This window comes from Coturnix japonica, chromosome 15 (genome assembly GCF_001577835.2).
Source record: "Coturnix japonica isolate 7356 chromosome 15, Coturnix japonica 2.1, whole genome shotgun sequence".
NCBI classification, from domain to species: Eukaryota; Metazoa; Chordata; class Aves; order Galliformes; family Phasianidae; genus Coturnix; species Coturnix japonica.
In genome coordinates this window covers 8128751-8146639 of record NC_029530.1, presented here as the reverse complement: position 1 = coordinate 8146639, position 17889 = coordinate 8128751, and the positions used below count along the sequence as shown (strand labels likewise).

The 17889-nt window shown below is 50.1% G+C and overlaps 3 protein-coding genes across 10 annotated transcripts in view; 2 read left to right on the top strand and 1 right to left on the bottom strand.

Annotated features, from left to right (window-relative positions):
• Positions 1-419: 419 nt before the first annotated feature.
• On the top strand, positions 420-5595 carry UNC119B (unc-119 lipid binding chaperone B). The gene is made up of 5 exons (XM_015878170.1): positions 420-834; positions 1245-1358; positions 1825-1936; positions 2165-2337; positions 3162-5595. The coding sequence occupies exons 1-5, from the start codon at positions 435-437 to the stop codon at positions 3272-3274; spliced, it is 912 nt and encodes a 303-aa protein (XP_015733656.1). The 5' UTR covers positions 420-434; the 3' UTR covers positions 3275-5595.
• An 869-nt stretch (positions 5596-6464) lies between these two features.
• On the top strand, positions 6465-16810 carry ACADS (acyl-CoA dehydrogenase short chain). 3 transcript variants are annotated; one of them, XM_015877964.2, is made up of 10 exons: positions 6465-6565; positions 6790-6953; positions 7920-8069; positions 8270-8381; positions 8775-8926; positions 9217-9387; positions 10517-10654; positions 10909-11004; positions 11356-11412; positions 16352-16810. In XM_015877964.2, exons 1-10 carry the CDS (start codon positions 6514-6516, stop codon positions 16673-16675), a joined length of 1416 nt encoding a protein of 471 aa, XP_015733450.1. In that variant the 5' UTR covers positions 6465-6513; the 3' UTR covers positions 16676-16810. The 3 variants fall into 3 exon arrangements, with proteins under 3 accessions (XP_015733450.1, XP_015733451.1, XP_015733452.1); XM_015877965.2 differs by lacking the exon at positions 16352-16810 and adding an exon at positions 12036-13569 and having other exon boundaries at positions 6466-6565; XM_015877966.2 differs by lacking the exon at positions 16352-16810 and having other exon boundaries at positions 6466-6565; positions 11324-11407.
• The window catches only part of SPPL3 (signal peptide peptidase like 3), a 54970-nt gene continuing 53724 nt past the window's right edge, over positions 16644-17889 (bottom strand). For all 6 annotated transcript variants that reach the window (XM_032447903.1, XM_015877970.2, XM_015877967.2 and 3 more), the window contains one exon: positions 16644-17849. In XM_032447903.1, the coding sequence (XP_032303794.1) occupies positions 17778-17849 (72 nt within the window). In that variant the 3' untranslated portion in view covers positions 16644-17777. The remainder of the gene's footprint in view (positions 17850-17889) is intronic.

The window sequence follows — 17889 nt, the reverse complement described above, 5'->3', positions numbered from 1 at the left end:
TTATGTGGGGATGGAGCTGTTACGTGGGGATGGAGCTGCTGTGTGGGGCCGTGGCTGCGTCCATCGGGCCGTGTATGTTGTGCTTGTTGTGAGCGGGTCTGTGCTCGGTGCTGCGGGCTGTGAGCGCTGTCTGCACGCAGGTCCATGTCTTCCAGGACTCTGTCTTGCTCAGAGTTTCTCGCTGTGTATTAAATACTATTTTTGGAGCTGGGGGGGGGGAGGGACGAGGCGGTGCCGTGCCCAGGCTGAGCGGTGGGTCTGCTGCAGCTTCTCCGTACGTTCTGATGATGATTATTTTTTTTCTTCCCAAAAAAGTGCTTTATTTAAAAATACAAAAATAAAAAAATATATTAAAAAAAAAAGAAGAAGATAGTTAATGAACGAGAGCAGTACTTCCCTCCTTCAGTGTTGTTTCCCCGCGGCGGTCGGACGGGATGTTGTGGCACCTCCTGCTCCGACCGGCGAATAACGAACCGGATCCGCGCTGTCGGTGCCGGGTCCCGGTGCCGCCCCGCGTCCATCCCGCCGTCGCCCAGCAACGCCCGCACCCTCTGACCCGCGCGGCGCCGCCCCCCGCTCCCATAGCTACGGCGGGAGGCGGCGGCCATCTTGGCGGCGGCGGCGGGGCGATGAGCGGCTCCAGAGCGCGGGCGGCGGCGGGACCCGACAAGAAGCCGCCGCCGGGGAGCGGGGGGGCCCTGAGCCGCCTGCGGGGACGAAGCGGGTCGGCGGACGCGGCAGCGCGGCCCGGAGCGCCGTGGACCGAATCCGAACTGCTGGAGCTGGAGACCGTCCGGCCCGAGCACGTCCTGGGGCTGTGCCGGGTGACGGAGAGTGAGCGCGGGGCGAGGCGGGGGGAGCCCGGGCGCACTGGGAGGCCGCGGCGGGCGCTGGGCTCTAGTGCTGTGGTGCTGTGGTGCTGTGCTGTGCTGTGCTGTGCTGTGGTGCTGGGCTCTAGTGCTGTGCTGTGCTGTGGTGCTGTGCTCTGGCGCTGGGCGCTGCCCGGTCCCGGTCCTGGGGCCGTGCATCCCTTGGGGCGCTGCCGCTTTCGGAAAGTTGGGTGGTTTCTTTCCCCCCCTTCGGACGCCGCGCTCCGCTTTCCTGTCCCCACCCTTCCCCTTCTCGCTCCGCACACATCGCGCTTTCGTGCCTTCCTCGCATCTTACAGGGCCGGGGATGGTCGGAAATAGTAACGAGTCCTTCGTAGTTGCTCTTTTGCATCGTTCCTCCGTGTTTTCTTCCAGACTATTTGTGCAAACCCGAGGACAACATTTATAACATCGACTTCACCAGGTTCAAGATCCGAGACCTGGAGACGGGGACGGTGCTGTTTGAAATCGCCAAGCCATCGGCTGCAGGTGTGCGGTGCTGTGTGCGGTGCTGTGTGTGTGCGGTGCTGTGTGTGTGCGGTGCTGTGTGCGGTGCTGCCTGCCGGGCTGGACTGTGCACAGAGCTGGGAGCTCTGCCAGCATGTCCTGGCGGCTGAGCACATCCCAGAGCACGGGGCTGAGTTTTACCTTTCGTGGGGAACTTCCAAGTTGTGCCATAAAAACATGCATGTGGTGCGGTGGGGGGATGCTGCCAGCTGCAGAGCTTGCCTTGTTAGTGGCCGGGTCACGGGTCTTCTTCCTTGGATGTCTGGTGAAGCTGCAGGTGGTTGTAGCACCTGGGCTGCTGAGGCTGATCTGTTTCTCAGTGCTGGTACAACTGTATGACCAATTCCTTTGCATTCCGGGCCCAACTAATGGCAGGCTTGTCCTGTCCGCCAGCCAGTATTACCTTACACGTGTTGGCAGAGTAATTCTGAGCTGGTGCATTTTCTAGAGCAAGACAATGAGGATGAAGATGACAGCAGTGAGCTGGACAGCAGTGCGGGCCGCTTTGTTCGTTACCAGTTCACCCCGGCATTTCTTCGTCTTCGGACTGTTGGTGCAACGTGAGTATGAGTTCACAGACGTCTGAGGGGAGAATCAGGTGTTTATGTGGTGCCGCTGATCAGCTTGTAGTTAGAGTCAAGGACTTGAGAGAACTCATCGTACCCTATGTTAAGTATTTGTCTGGAACGGTCTGTTGTGTTCTTGTGTAGTTTCAGATCCAAGGCTCTGTTCTTCACAGTAAGAAGATAAGGTTTTCTTACCTGTCTTTTCCTACTTTTTGCTTACAGAGTGGAATTTACAGTGGGAGAAAAGCCGGTGTCAAACTTCCGAATGATTGAGAGGCATTACTTCCGAGATCGCTTGCTGAAGAACTTTGACTTTGACTTTGGCTTCTGCATCCCCAGTAGCAGGAACACATGTGAGCACATCTATGAATTCCCTCAGCTCTCAGAAGATCTCAGTAAGTATTTCCTTTCCACAGCAGGCTGTGCGGATATGCTCATTTTCTTTCTCCTTCTACTTGTGCAAAAAATCGTGACAGGGATGGAGGGATGGGATTAAGCTGATTTAAGATGTGTTTAATCCCAAATCACAGACCTGTGCTGCAGATTATCCATCTTAGAAATGAAAGCCTAAGGCAGCCTGCATTGTCCAGTTACAGGCTGCCATCCCCAGTGCCTAACAGTGCAGTCCAGAAGATAACAAAACCCTGGAAAAGGGTTCTCTTAGCAGTCACGTGTCTGTTTTCAGCACTTGATTTGTAGGTGTTGAGCCTCTAGCTTTGAAGCAGAACTGGTTTTTCTCTTGAGAGATGTATTTTTGAGCCTACCAAGACCTCTGCAAATATGCATTGCGCAGGGTATGTTTGCCCTCGGGGTGGATTGAGCAGAGCACACGGGCCTTTCTGTGGCTGCCTGGGTGCAGGGTTTGTACCTCTCCTGTGTACCAGTAGTGAGTGCAGCTGCTTCCTTTTATTTACAGATTGCAACCTCTCTGCTTTCAGACAATGATTTCTGCTTTGCTCTAGTGGTGGCTTTGACAGTTTCTATGTCTGATGTGAGACTGCTCCACCTCTGTTTGCTTTTGACCATGCGTGTCCTGTGAATAGGAAGTAAAGGTAGGGCACACCAGAGCTTTTAATGTGTGCCCAGCCGATCTGTTTGCTTCTCTTGGACAGGGCAGGGCGTCAGCCTGGTGCATCCCACAGAGTGTCCTTTTTGTTCTGACCGCGCTGCCCAGCAGTTTGACAGGCTTCTGAATGTAATCGAGCTTTCTCTTTCACAGTCCGTCTGATGGTTGAAAACCCATACGAGACCCGCTCAGACAGCTTTTACTTTGTGGACAACAAGTTGATAATGCACAACAAGGCCGATTATGCTTACAATGGAGGACAGTAATCATGATATGGCTGCTGGAAGCTGTGCTGCCATTAACCATTCCAGATGTCCAGGACTGGACTGGACTTGCTCTCTCATGCAACAAGGCTTCCTGTCAAACCTTTTCTTCTTGCATGAGGCTGAGCACAGGAAGCAAAGAAGACAACTCGCAAGAGTAAAGGAAACCTCCCTGCAGCGCTTCACTATCCAACACTCGTGACAGATCCAGCCTCTGTCATTCTCCATTTCCGGATACTTTCTGGTACCCTGGTTAGATTATGGACCAGAGGCACTATTAGAAAATTATTGCTGTTACAATTTTTATAGCTTAGGTTGCACTTCTGGTGCTCCTGATGTTTCACCTATTGGGTGACTGCCCTCTTCCAAGAGGTCAAATTATTTGGGTAAGCTATTTCTTAGCAGTAAAATTTGCTGCCTTCAGGTAGCCAGTGACACCTGAAAAGCAGATCTCTTCTTCAGTTGGATAGATCATCTCTTTGGTGCCTAGCAGCTTAGTTTGTAGCATGGGTGAGATAGCTTTCTAGGGTGCATTCCGGTATTCTCCAGTGGGAAAGATAAAGTAAGAGACTAATTCAGCTTCTGAGTTGTGCAGGAATCTTCTCTTCCCCCCTCCAGGGATTTGAGCTGCTCTTGGGAATGGCTTAATCTGTGTTTTACCAGAGATATCACTGGAGGTTCGCAGTGGGAGAACAAAGGGACTTTATCCACGTTGATCATTTAGTCATTCCTACAGCATTTCTGTTTGAGCTTTTTCATGCAAATTGCTGAGCTCAAGGGTCAGCCTTGGAGCTGAAGTTAATCTCAGTGTATTTATCATTTCTCATTTCTACTGCTTCCCTTTGTGTAGGATTTTTGGCTTTTGCTACAGAATATATTGGTTTTGGACTGACAGCACATTGTCAGCCTAGTTGGGGTGGAGGGGGGATTTCAGAAGAAGGGAGAACGTGGAAAATCACTTGAAAAACATGTAGGGAGCAGAGCTTCCTAGGCTTCAATCTCTGTGTACTTCATGATGTTTTAAACCTGGCTGTCAGAGGTGCTGGAAGGAGAGATGGTGGTGTCACCAGCTCACTTGCTTTCTTTCAGTTGAGGTACTAGCAGCTAAAACCTTCCCAGGTCAAATTATTCAGTGTTACAGAGTGGGATTCTTAATGACCAAACTGTGAGAATTAATATGATTCTTCTTAATCGTTTGAGATCTGCTTTGTATCCTTAGTTGCTTATTTATGTTTCAGGAAGTTCTTCTGATTTAGTTTCTGCCGGACCAAAGGGTGTCTTTTGCAGCAGCGCTTTGGGATCTGGTGATGAGAAGTAGCAAATTGCCTTGGGAAGTGGAGACCCCATCCTCCCAGCAGCCATGCTGGCATCCAGCTCTGACCCTGCAGGATCTCAGCTAGGAACACCCTTTCCTGTGTATTTTGCTGGCTCAAGATGAGGATGGTTTGCATCCCCTCCCTGAGCTGACCCTCTGCTGCATATGGGAGCTAAGTTGTGTCTGGGCCCGAGTCTTTGGCTAGTGTTAGTTCTGCTTGTTCCCCTAGAGAGCTGAGAACCAACTCTCAGCAGATACAGCATGATTCAGTGTAGATTATGCCTCAGCAGGATTAAAAGAGGTGGGCACCGCAGCCTGTTAATGCGTAGATAGCAATAGGAAGCCACTGCCTTCACCTCGCAGATGAACAATGTTGGTTTGGTGTGGAGGATCAGAGGTAAGCAGTGAGAGTGTGTGGGTGGCAGTCCTGAAAGAATCTCCAGCTTTTGGGAAGGATTTTAATTACGATTAACCACAACAAACGACTTGCTCGGGTGGAGCATTAATCATCAGCAACCACAACAAATGGCTCGGGAATGCGGAGGGACGAGGTGTGCGCGGCTGGGAGATGAAGGACAGCGCTGCTCCATTCGGTCCCTTCCAGCATCTCCAGGGGCACTTGGGCAGTTCCATTGCTTGATTCAGAATTAGGGAAGCTGCTGGTGAGGTGGAGCTCAAGTGACTGCCTCCAGATGGCCCCGTGCTGTGCTGGCAATGGGGGGTTGTGCTGCAGGAATGGGCGGTGCTTGCAATAAGGCAGAGCAGCCTGGCAGTGTGATTGCCATCCTGCAGCACTGTGAGATACTCAGGGTCAGGTCGGAAGAGGCTGCTGGGTGTTCCCAGGCCGTTTTAGCATATTGAGGTGAATTTGTATGTAGTATAAATCTAGGTGCCTTTAAATGTTCCTTTTACCTTTCTGTATGAAGTGACCTCCTGCTTTTCTTACGAATGTGACAATTCCCGTCCGTTTTCTATATCACTGAGTAAAGATATTTAACATGGAGACAGACCATTGCCAGAGGAGCTTCTCCATTTGTGAATGCATCATCTATTCAGCAATAAGGAAAGGAAGGCTGGAGGAAAAGTGGGGGTTGTGCAGGTCCTGCTGGCACCCCTCAGCTCCTGGGAGCTGTTTGCTCTGCCACATCTTTGCCCACAAACATGCTGCAGGGAAAAGGCCCTAAAAGAGGCACTAAAAAGGCTGATTGTAAGCACAGCGTCTGGGATTGCCAACCTCATCCCTGTGGCAGGGATGGTGTCTGTGGTCAGTGTGACCCTATGGAGCATCTTCCTTCAGCTGGGTGCGATGTGGTGCTGTAGGGATGGGTCAGAGCTGCCCACATGGGGAGATGGGGGGAGGCCCATGGGACCTTGTGTGTGAGCTGAGTGCTGACCTGGTGGGTGCCGAAAGCCGGGCAGTGTGTGAGTGTGTGAGGTCACAGGGCTGGGATCGTACCGTGCTGTGATAACAGTGCAGGGACCAACTGCGGTACTACAGCAGCACAGGGAGCAGCATCAGTTCTATGGCAGCACAGGGAACAGCGCTGCGCCCACACACACACACTGCAGCGCTGCTCTGGTCGGGCTGTGACCCCTCCACGTCCCGGCGCTCTCAGCCGTCCTACGGCCCCACACGCTGCGGCTGCTCTCGGCCATTCGGCCTCGTCCTGCGGCAGCTCCGAGCGGTGTCTCCGTCCGCGCTGCCGCCCGTAGCGCCGCAGTGTGTGTGTGCGCGCTACTCAGCAGCGCCCCCTGCAGGAGGCGACGCGAACTGCAGCCGCGCGGTGTCTGTAGCGCGTGGCGGAATAAAGGCGCCCGTTGCTCCATGGCGGCCGGTGGGGGCGGGGCCGGGACATGGAGGGGCGGGGCTCGCGCTGTTCCCGCCCTGCTGAGTTGCGCATGCGCAGTGCTGCAGTTGGTTGCGGCCATGGCGGCGTTGTGGTGGTGGTTAGTGAGGCCCGGCGCGGCGCTGCCCGTTGGTGAGGGCGCGGGGCCCGGCCTCGTTCCGCCGCGGCTGCCGGGAGGAGCCGGGGGCTGCGCGTGGGGGTCGGGAGCGACCGCGGTCCGAGCGGGAGGGCGGGCTGTGACGTCCCGGTGCCCTTCAGGGCCTGAGGCCGCGTCCCGTGTCGGCGCGGTGCCGGGGCTGTGGTGGTTGGGGGGGGTGAAGGGACGCGCGGCCCCTCACGGCTCTGCCCGCCCCCAGCACGAGCCCTGCGGCCCGTCCGCCGCCTGCACACGGTGTATCAGAGTGTGGAGCTGCCCGAGACGCACCAGATGCTGCGCCAGACGTGCCGGGACTTCGCCGAGAAGGAGCTGATGCCGCTGGCGGCTCAGCTGGACAGGGAGCACCGCTTCCCGGCTGAGCAGGTGCGCGCTCCCCGCCCCGCTGCCCCCGGCGCTGCCATGGTTGGGAAGCGGGCGCCTTTCGAGCCGTGCCCGCTGCACGAAGCTGCTCGTGGGCCGTTGGGGCACGGAGCATCCTGTGACCTCCGTACCGAGGAACGTGCCGTAGGTTTCATCCTGTGGCTGAGCTTTGGGTCTGCTGGGAGAGTTCTCTGAGCATGGAAAGGTTCATGTGTGACCTGAGCTCCGCGGCTGGTCGTGATTCTCCAGCATTTAGCACCAGTGAATTGTCAGTTCTCTGAGCAGCTTCTCTGTGGAAGCAGAACGGACAGGAGGGAGGAGATAGAAAGCATCTGATGGGTGCTGTGTCTGTTATATACGGTCTATTCCACATAAACCTCCAACTCCTCATATGGAAATCAGCACAGCAAGTTAGTGACATGTTGAGCGGGTGAATTCACTCATAAGTGTACAAGAAATCTGAATTTGTTCGAGAAAATTGGAAGTGTGTACAGTATTTATTAACATTATAGATTCACAGAATGGTTTGGATTGGAAGGGACCTTTAAGATCGTTCAGTTCCACCCCCTGCTGTAGGCAGGGACACCTCCCACCAGACCGGGTTGCTCACAGCCCCATCCAGCCTTGAGTGCTTCCAGGGCAGGGAATCCACAGCCTCACTGCTCCAGTGTCTCACTATCCTCACAGTAAAGAATTTCATCCTACTATCTAGTTTAAATCTAGTCTTTTCCAGTTTTAAATCATTTCCCCTCAAGACAGCTCTTGAAATGAGCAAGAGCTCATCCAGACCAGCAGTGACCATGTAGTAGCTCTCAGTGAAGTCATTTAGCCACACTTAGCAGTCTGTGCAGCCAGATTCCCATTTCAGAAGGAGTTTCACTACAGGCGTGTAGCCTGCTGTGACCTGACTTTGTGTGCCTGCATGTATTTGCTGGTGCAGAATCTCACTTCTCTGTTCCCCACACGCAGGTGAAGAAGTTGGGTAGCCTGGGGCTGCTGGCTGTGGAAGTGCCAGAGCAGTTCAAAGGAGCGGGCCTCGACTACCTGGCCTATTCCATAGCTTTGGAGGAGATCAGCAGGGGCTGTGCATCCACAGGCGTCATTGCCAGCGTCAATAATGTAAGTGTCTCAAGGCTGTGTGTGAGGGACAGGCATGGGGCTGAGTCTGACACCAGGGTGGCTGTTGGAGAGGGGTGGATGTGAAAAATGGGCTCCATTCCTGTTGTGAATTATGCTATGCTGGAGAGCACTGACATTCTGGGAGTTAATTGATTGCTTGTACCTTGAGGAGGTGCTAACTCAGCTCTCAATTCTTAAAGTCTCTGTATTTAGGGCCAATACTCAAGTTTGGTTCTGAGGAACAGAAGCACAAATGGATTTCTCCCTTCACCAGCGGGGACAAAATAGGATGTTTTGCTCTTAGTGAACCAGGTAATGTGACTGTTAGTATTCCTGCTGCAGGGTAACTTCCTTAATCAGATTTAGAGTGGATCCTAGGTCTGTCACATAGTTAACAGTTTACAGAAAGGTGGGTTATAGCAATCCCATTCAAATGAAGTCTGCAGTGCCCGAGGTGCTCACTAACTGCCATCCCATGGTCTGTGCTGAAAATTTCATCCCTGTTATGTGATCAAAGCCTTAGAGATGGATGCATCTTAGACACACTGGCCTTTCCCCTTTCTGTTTGGGTCCCCTATGGGATGGACAGGGATGACACTACTGTAGATACAGGAGGTGCTGTGAGCTGGCAGCAGGGTGTGGGCAGGTGGAGGTTTTGCACTGTTCACTGCCACTGATTGCCTGAATGTTTTTTGCCTTGCTTAGGGAATGGCAGCGATGCAGGTGCGGCATCCACAGTGGCACGTCTGGATGGTGACGAGTGGGTGCTGAATGGCACCAAGGCCTGGATCACCAACGCCTGGGATGCCTCGGCCGCCGTGGTGTTTGCCACTACAGATAAATCCCTGAAGCACAAGGTGTGTTCAGTGGGTCACTTGGGAAAAAGGGCTGGAAGTGAAGGGAGAATCATTCTGAAAGGGTTCTAAGAACCATGTAGAGTATTTGGAGCTGTGCAGATGTTGCACGGTGGGGAGGAGGGGTTTGATTTGTGCCAGCTTTGTTGTTCCTTGTGCCTTCCCTTTCTTCTGGTTACTGGACACACGTCTCCTGTGAGGGAAAAAAAAAAATAAATAAATTGGAAGGAAGCCTGTTGACACCCAGGTAAGGGGGAAGTCACCACCAATCCTAAGACTGGGTCATCTTGCAGGGCATTAGTGCATTCCTTGTTCCTATGCCAACTGCGGGGCTGTCCCTGGGGAAGAAAGAAGACAAGCTGGGCATCCGAGCCTCTTCCACGGCCAACCTGATATTTGAGGACTGTCGGATACCCAAGGCCAACCTGCTGGGGCAGCTAGGAATGGGCTTCAAAATTGCCATGGTAAGAGGTGGATCAGAGGTGCGTTTGTATAAAGGAGTAGTTCCCAAGCTGGCCATTTTCAAAACTATTTTCTGATTTAGGGTAACTTTGGTGAGAGCTGCTACAGAGCTTGGTAAACCATGGATGGATGATAGATCCTGGGCAGTGCTTTTTTTGTAGGCTCAATGTGGCAGTGCTCTGGTTAAGGAGTGCTGCTGAGGCACAGTGTGAGCAGAGGTAATTTAGTTTTTCTCATCTACCCAAGTTCTGTTCTTCCATTTTGTACCTTTAAAAAAGCAGGGGAGGAAGAAATATTACATTTTCCCTAAATACTCTGGCTGAGGATAGTTGTCCTGCATGCACAGAGTGTGTTCATCATGTCTGAAAGAAGTGGAAGAAGTCAGAGATAACAGCTGTGTGTGACTTCTGACCAGAAGCCAGGCCCCTGTCAGCTTATTCCCTGCAATGGCACACTCTCCACTGGGGAAAAACACCATTTGTTGGCTTGGTGTTTTGAGAAGGGCTGAGCTCCAAAGCTGGAAGAACTCTCCAGTCACTGATCCCTTTTTAGGGACCCTCAGCTTAGGATTAAGAAGTCTTTTTTTCACTGTGCCACAAATTCTACCTGTGTACAGAGTGAGCCAGGGAAGCACTCAAAACCTAAAGGGCAAGTCAAGTTACTGACCCAGTTCACCAGTCATAATGAAAAATATTTGCTTTATTGTGTGTACTGATGGGGGGGGGAGTAAAGAGGAAAAGCTTTCTTCTTTTTCTTTTTTTTTTTTTTTTTTCCATCTAAAATAAGCAGCTGCATGGTGAGCCATGGCACCAGCTGCAGGGGTTGTTCCAGCCCCATCCAGAGCAGATGCTTTTTGTTCTGCTGTTTCCATTGTTTTGCTCCCCTCCTCCTGCCTTCCCCCTGGGTAAGAGGCAGCACTGTCTCCCCTTTCTGCCTCTTGCACCTGTTCTTCTATCTGTTCTTTGCAGTATCCAGTCTATTCTGCAGCTCTTTATTCCTGCATAATGTAGGTTGGAGCAGGGAGGTCTCTGAGAAGCTACTGAGGCCACAGCAAGTTCCTAGCAGGAGTGGAAATGCGTGTACACTTTTGATCAAGTGTGACTTGAATTAACACTATTTTGTCTTTCTCAGCAAACTCTGGATGCAGGAAGGATTGGCATCGCCTCTCAGGCTCTGGGAATAGCTCAGGCAGCTCTGGACTGTGCTGTGGATTATGCTGAAAAGAGAATGGCGTTTGGGTCACCCATCACAAAGCTGCAGGCAATTCAGGTATGAGCCAGGATGGGTCACCAGCAGGTAGTGCTGTTGTTGGTGGAAACTTCATACAGACACTTGTACTTGGCTTCAGGAACACAGCGTACTTGGTGCTGTCTGGGATAAACAAGGTCAGTGTTTACATTTTCAAACAGACTGTTGAGATGGAGGTGCTCCTTTTCTAGTACTGTTGGTCTCAGAGGTGTGAGACTGCTGTGTCCTCCTGTAGGCAGAGCTGCCTCAGACAAAGGCACTGTTTGTCGTTGCAGTTTAAGTTAGCAGACATGGCTGTGGCATTAGAGAGTGCGCGCTTACTGACCTGGAGAGCTGCTATGCTGAAGGACAATGGGAAGCCCTTCACAAAGGTATTTCTAGCTTTGCATTTGTCCAGTAGTGACAGCTCTGGGGACGGGCTTGAGGCAAGAAAATGGTGTGGTGTGCTGCATGGCTGCATTCAGTCCTGCCCAGCCCAGTGCTGTCAGTGGCCCAGTATCAGCAGTTACTGCACACTGCTGTCTGCCATCAGCTCCATCTTTGGAGCTGGGCCCTGCTTTTTTTTATGCAAGGCAAGAGGGGCTGGGTGCTGAGAGCTGGTGCCAGTGACCTGGCCTGTCTTTTCTGCACAGTTGGTCTGCAGACTGTCAGACTCCTGTTGCAATTGGGGCTTTCCTTTTTCTGTGATAGCTGCATCCTCAGTGATGTTTTCCTTCCCAAAGGAAGCGGCAATGGCCAAGCTGGCTGCATCAGAAGCTGCAACAAGCATCTCTCATCAGGTAACTACTACAGATGGCAACTCTCAGCTGCACAGCATGCTGAAAGGCAGTTTGTGTTCCACCTCTCACACACAACAAGCCAAGTACCTACACAAAGATGGGATGAAATTTAGTCTTTACTAGAGCATACATGCATACATTGTTTTTATTTTTAACAAAGGCACATGAAGCTGGCCACCTCTTTGGATTCAGTGTTATGCAGGCATGTGATGCTGTGTTATTAATTATGATTGATGCTGGCCAGAGCATCAGCATTTTAACTGGATCGGTGCTTTTTGTGGGAACTGAGCTGCACCCAACTCAGTCAGCAGTAAGTTTGATGTACAGTGAGGAGATAGAGCAATACCTGGGGTGTCTGCATTTATTTTTTCCCTGCCCTTAAACGTGGCTTAGTTGAATATGGAACAACTAACAAGTACCACTGGAGTGGTTCATTTGCTGTCTGGGATGTCAGTGTTAATGTTACACTACTTCTAATTATGTGTATTTCTCTGATTGCAAGTGTCAGTCAGCCCCATGCTTCCTCCAGGTATGCACGCAGTGAGATTAGTTCCTTTTCAGCTGTCTGTGGAAAATAAGTTCTGTGGCCCTGCATCTATTGTAACCCCCTACCTTTGTTTCAGGCCATCCAGATCTTGGGTGGCATGGGCTATGTGACAGAGATGCCAGCAGAACGTCATTACCGTGATGCTCGTATCACTGAGATCTACGAGGGGACCAGTGAGATCCAAAGACTGGTGATAGCAGGTCAACTGCTGAAGGCATACCGTAGCTGAAGAACCTTAAAGCAAGTTACTGCCCTAAGTGCCTCCTAACAGCCATCCAGGCGCTGAGGATCATGATGGAAGTTTTCCTCACTGATGAGTAACTGACCTTAACATGTGCTGATTCTTCTCTGGGTGAAGTATGGTGCATAGAAGGCCCTATCCAAGTTTGTAAGCAAACGGCTATGAGTGCAGGAGAGAGGAAGCAGCTCATGGCTGCTTCTCCTAAATCTCCTACCATTGTGTGTTGTTTTGTTCCAGCAGCACAGGGTCACTGTGCTGTTCAGCCGCACTCCTTGTGCATCTTGCAGTATTTCCTTTGGCAAAGCCTTGCAATGAGCAGTGTGATAAGCAGTGCCAGCATTAGAGATGTGACACCTGTGCACTCTTCCCAGGCTGCTGGTTTCACTGCTACGCTTCTCAGCTCCTGAAGTTCAGGGATGCAGCTGAGGTGAGCTCCCTGTTCAGTGCAGGCTGTACTGAGACCTGCTGCAGCAGTGCACTGTCCCCCACCTCGAGCAGGAGAGGAGCCAGAAAGGAGGACGCAGGCACTTCCTACACACAAAAGGCTCTCAGGCTGTGGTTGCTGTGTACATGGATGTAAAAACAACCCAGTAGCTTTCATAGTGTGAGCCCCTCATGGATGGAGCTGTAAAAGCAAAGAGAAGTTCCACAGACTGCATTTACTGTACCAACAAGTATCCAACAGGACAGTAACAGGTTTTGATCTCTGTGCATTTTTGGGCAACTAAGAAATGAACAGATGATATCAAAAACCTTACCAGGAAGATGAACAGTAACGCACATCCTCCATCAGTTACCTTCAGCAATCAATTAACTGTACAAAGATTAAACAGCCAAAAGAACAGCTCTAAACTCAGGGAAAGATGGACAGGATTGAGACAACAATGTGCACGGCCCTTGTCCAGACACTGAGTACACCAGTTGTAAATGGTTATTTTCCTGCAGTGTTACTGAATTTATGTGCCAAGAAAACAGCAAGATCTTATTACATAAAAGAGAACAGAAGATAAATAAAACCTGATTTTAAAAACTTGAATAAAGTACCATCCCTCCCCCTTTTCTTTAAATTCAAATACGACAATTTGGAATAGTTTCTTCAGTCCCAAGACAGAGAAGCACAAACCCCCTTACCCTGCATACACCGGTTGTGCCGACGCTTTGTAGTGTGCTGGGTGATTGCTAGTGCAGCAGATGTACCAGGAATACAAATAGTCCCTTTGCAGATCACTTGCATGTTGGGACAGAGTTTGAATTTCTTTGCTGCTGTCATAATCTGGCACAGCCAGGCAGTGAGATAAGTTGGTCTTCTGGAAAACCATTCCAGTGACTGCAAATGTGTTGTAAATGAAAGCCTTCTAGGTGTAAGACACACTCTTGTAACTCAATTTCTACTTGTATCACTGCTTCAATTATTTTTTTAAAGACTCATTTAATGACTCTATAGGAGGAAGTGAGTTGATTTTACACAGGGTTGTTTTTCTCCTCACAGCTACTCAGCTGAGCAGGCACCTTAGGCCCAGTCACTGCTCATGGCAAGGAAGTGAGGAGCACAGCGTTACTGTTCAGTGCTCGTCTTTACTGGATCACCAATGCACCAGAACAAGCAGTCACTGTTAGGCCACACGTGCACTGTGTTCCCTTGCTTCATCAAGCTTCTTCTCTCACACCTGCTTTCAGCTTGCACTTCTTTATCATGATAACTCCTTCAATGAGCAACACTAAATGATTGCTGAGTGAAATTGCCCCTGTGCCCTCATAGTGGAAGACTGAAGTGGGAGAGTAGCTGTGAACATCTCAGCTGACAGAGCACACTGCAATCAACTACAGATGAGATACACCAGAATCCCATGTGGACCTTTTGCTGAGATCACAACAGGCAGCATCAAGCAATTGCCTGCCCATGGGGAGCCCTGTTTCATACCTGTGACAACTTGCCTTTGGAACTCCTGGATAGCAGCACGCTGCGTGCCTTGTTAACAAGCTTCCTGCCAGCTGACAGCAGTAGAGCAGCTGACCTGGCTGACATTAAGTGCATATTTGGTGCCGATTTCTCAATACACCTCTGTCACAGTCTGCAATCACTGTGTATCACCAAATTACAGAAAGGGTGGAGCTGGTCAAAAGCCACTGCTCTAGATACAGCATGACATCAACGTACAAGAGCCTCGGAATGTTTTACAAGCCTGTAAGAGTTCCCTTTTGTTATTAACTACAAATAACCCCACAAAAAACAGCCATGCTTTAAGGGTGCAAAGACTGTTACAGACAAAAGCTCTTTGCATACCTTGCTGCCACAGGTTCAGGCAGGTACAGGTAACCTGGCTCACAGCACTGTCCTCAGCAGTGTTTTAGGGTAAACAGCACAGTTAGACACAAAATCCTCCACAGAGCTCCCAGAGCAAAGAGCTGGCTTTCCACTGAGCAATATACAGAGATCCTGTTCCATTCTGCTGTTCTCTGAGATAATTTCAGCTTTAATGCACATGTGTCTGCTCCTCAGGGCTGTTACAGGGGGAAAAAAACTGCTGAAAGAGCAAAACACAGTCAGGTTCTGCAGCGTTACACGGAGCTCCCAGCAAGGTCCACCTGCAGCCAGAGCACTAACCCGGCATTGTGAGTGTGGGGCCATGCTCTTTTCAGCAAAAGCTCAGCTTCAGGTTGAAACCAAAAGTTTATCAGTTCATAAACTAAGCCACCAAGATGAGAAAACCAGCTCATGCAGCTTATGTGGGGGGAGGAAGAAAGGCACAGCCGCAATTTCCAAGGACACTTTTGCCCACAATCCACTGAACATACATTAAATAGGTTACAAATGGACTGCAGGGAATGAAGCAGAGGAAACATTGGGAGTTTTCAGCTGGAGGTTAAAAATTCATCAGTTTCCAGTGCAGGAGGCCTGGCCATACAGTGGCAGCACATCTGCACTGCTCTCTGCTGCAGGGGTTCCTGGGCAGCCCTCACTGAACCCTGAAGAAACATGACAGTAATGTGGAGTAACATTATAAAAAGAATACCTGGGATTTCTGCAGCCATTTCTCCCTTAACGAGGTCAATCCTAAGATGAGGAAGCCAGTCCCCATGGTCCGCACGTTTCCTCCTTGCTCTGCTGACTCCTCTAACCTCCACCAACAGCTTCTGCCTGCCAACCATGGGAACTGCAGCACATGAGCTGACCTGTCACAGGCTGCTCCCATTGGGCCGCTCCGTTAAAGCACCAAAATCCTCTTGTCAGTGGCTGCCATTGAAACACTGCAAACCCCTTTGGGTTCAGCCTTGCTCATCTGGCAGCTGCAGGCTTCCACCTGGAAGGGCAGGCCGTCATTTCCTGACACAGACCAGAAATGCCACTACAAAACCAGGGGAAGATCTTTTATTTTAGTTCTAAAGGCAGGAGGGCGCTCCCAAGAAACTGAGAGCACTTGGGATGTGCATTACTATCGTGTGGATGGAGGGACTCAGCAGGTAGGGCTCCAGCAGACTGGATCTAGAGATACATGCTGCTGCTTCAGTACCCTGGGCATTAAAATCAAGAGTCCTTTTTCTCTCTGAATACACTCATCATATTTTTATTCTTTTAAGTTTTCAGCTACCGCTTAACGTCCCACTGTCCCAAGCCGACTGCAGGCCTGGGGTGTAATACCTGCAGTAGATGCAGATTTTAATTTAAAAACATTTATTCCAAAAGTGACAGTCATCTGACAATGACAGCGAGCACTGCAGGGACATGACAGAGAATGCTTTTAACCAAGTGAAAGAATGGGGGGAAATAATCAGTGTGCCTCCTGCTTCCCACCCACCCAATCTTGGGACCACCCCCAGCCCTGGGCTGCTGTGCTGCTTGTCAGTGTCCCCATGTTTTACCTGTGTCACATCCACTACAGCCCATCCAGAGGCCGCTCAGTCACTGCAGCACCACGGCCTGCAAACTCGGACAGACCTGCTGAGGAGTACAGAGTAACTTAATTAAAAACAGGACAGACAGATGCTTTGTTAAGCGTGGCCAGACAGAAATGTTGCTCTTGTAATAACCATCAAAGCAGAAAGGATCAGACATTTCACCGAAACTTCCTTACCTGTCTCATCAAGCACCACCTCACAGGCTGGGCTCGGTCAGACCTCAGTCTGAAACATTCCTGCTTTCCTCCCGTCAGCTCACAGGTCTTGGCACCAGGCTAACGAGGCTCAATGAACGAACGTCCTGGTTAGCTCAGGGTCGCCTTCCAGGCAATGAGACAACAGAACCAGAACTGCTGGTTGGAGAAAAGCAGCCACCAGAACATCTCCACCAGGCAGAGGCACAGAGCGCCAACGCACAGACTGACCAGAACAACAGGAAAGGACAGTTTGCTTTTTTCCTTTTTTTTTTTTTTTCTCCTTTAAGGGCTGGGGGAATGGAAAAATACAGCACACAAATGAAACAGAATGCAAAACAATACAAAAAAATAGAAAATAGAAAAAAATGTATTTACAAGTGATACATTACTATGATCAGAAAGCACAAAGACAACTGCTGCTATAATACATGCACCGGGTCAGGAAGGAACTACTAAAAACCTGCAAGGGAGCTCTTTGTAAAAAAGAAGAAAAGACCAAAAAAAAAAAAAAAAAAAGACACCCTTCCCATCCCCCCCCAACAAACAGGGTCAGGTTGCATCGTTCTTTCCTAGTTTGCTACATTGATCAAAATCAAATGTCCCCTGGAGTCCATGAGCACAGTCGTACAAACACTACATCTGTCTTGAAACTGCAGGTTCGGTTTCAGGAGGGGGGAGAAAAAACAGCAGCTCGTTGTAGATTCATATACAAGAAAGCCAGAGTAAACTGCTCTACATGCTAAAAATTACAGCAAGCCCCTGTCTGCTACACAGCATGATCTTAGCAGGTTTTCCTCTTTATTTATTCATATATATATCTATATGTGTGTGTATATATATATGTATAAAAATCGTGCCCTTTTTCACTGCAACATGACATCCGCGTGGAAATGTAACTTGTTACAACAAATTTTTATGTGTATACTGCAAGAAGTCACTCAATGTCTGTGGATTTAATAAGTAACCTCACACCACAGGAAATATTTAATAAAAAACAAAACGAAACCAAAAAACCCCAATATTGTGACAGAAGAGCTTCTGTCTCAGTTCTTTTCAAAACTGAAGTCCGACAGGAAACTGGTCCCAACGTTTGTGAGGGTTTGCCGAAGAAGCTTCAGTTTGCCTAACTGTTTTTTTTCTCTTAGTGTTCACAAGTTTTTGAACGACTTCAAGCCGTTTTCAGTTTCCAGTCTGTCTCTTCCTCACTCACGTAGGTACCAGTCTGCTACTAATCCGTCAGAGTGAGGAAAAGAGGAAAGTGGCTGCAGTTGCACAAAGGGTCCCCAGTTCCACATCTGCGGGGCGACCAGACGGAGCTCCAGAACCTCAGCTCTTTTCCTTCCCCTCCTTTCAATTCTTTCATACAAGTCCCGCAGTCGGTACCTTCCCAATACCTGGCAGCCAGTCCAGCTTCAGGAGATGACAAAGCCACAAGTTAAAGTGAAAAGGACCAAGGCAGAAGTTCAGGTCACTATCTGTTCCATCATACTTCCAGGAAACGGGAGCTGCTGGACTTGGAGTGGAAAGGCTCAGACCACATGCGACGTAGATCGCCCTGGGCAGTAAAACAGCAGCAGGAGAGTACGCTTAGAAAC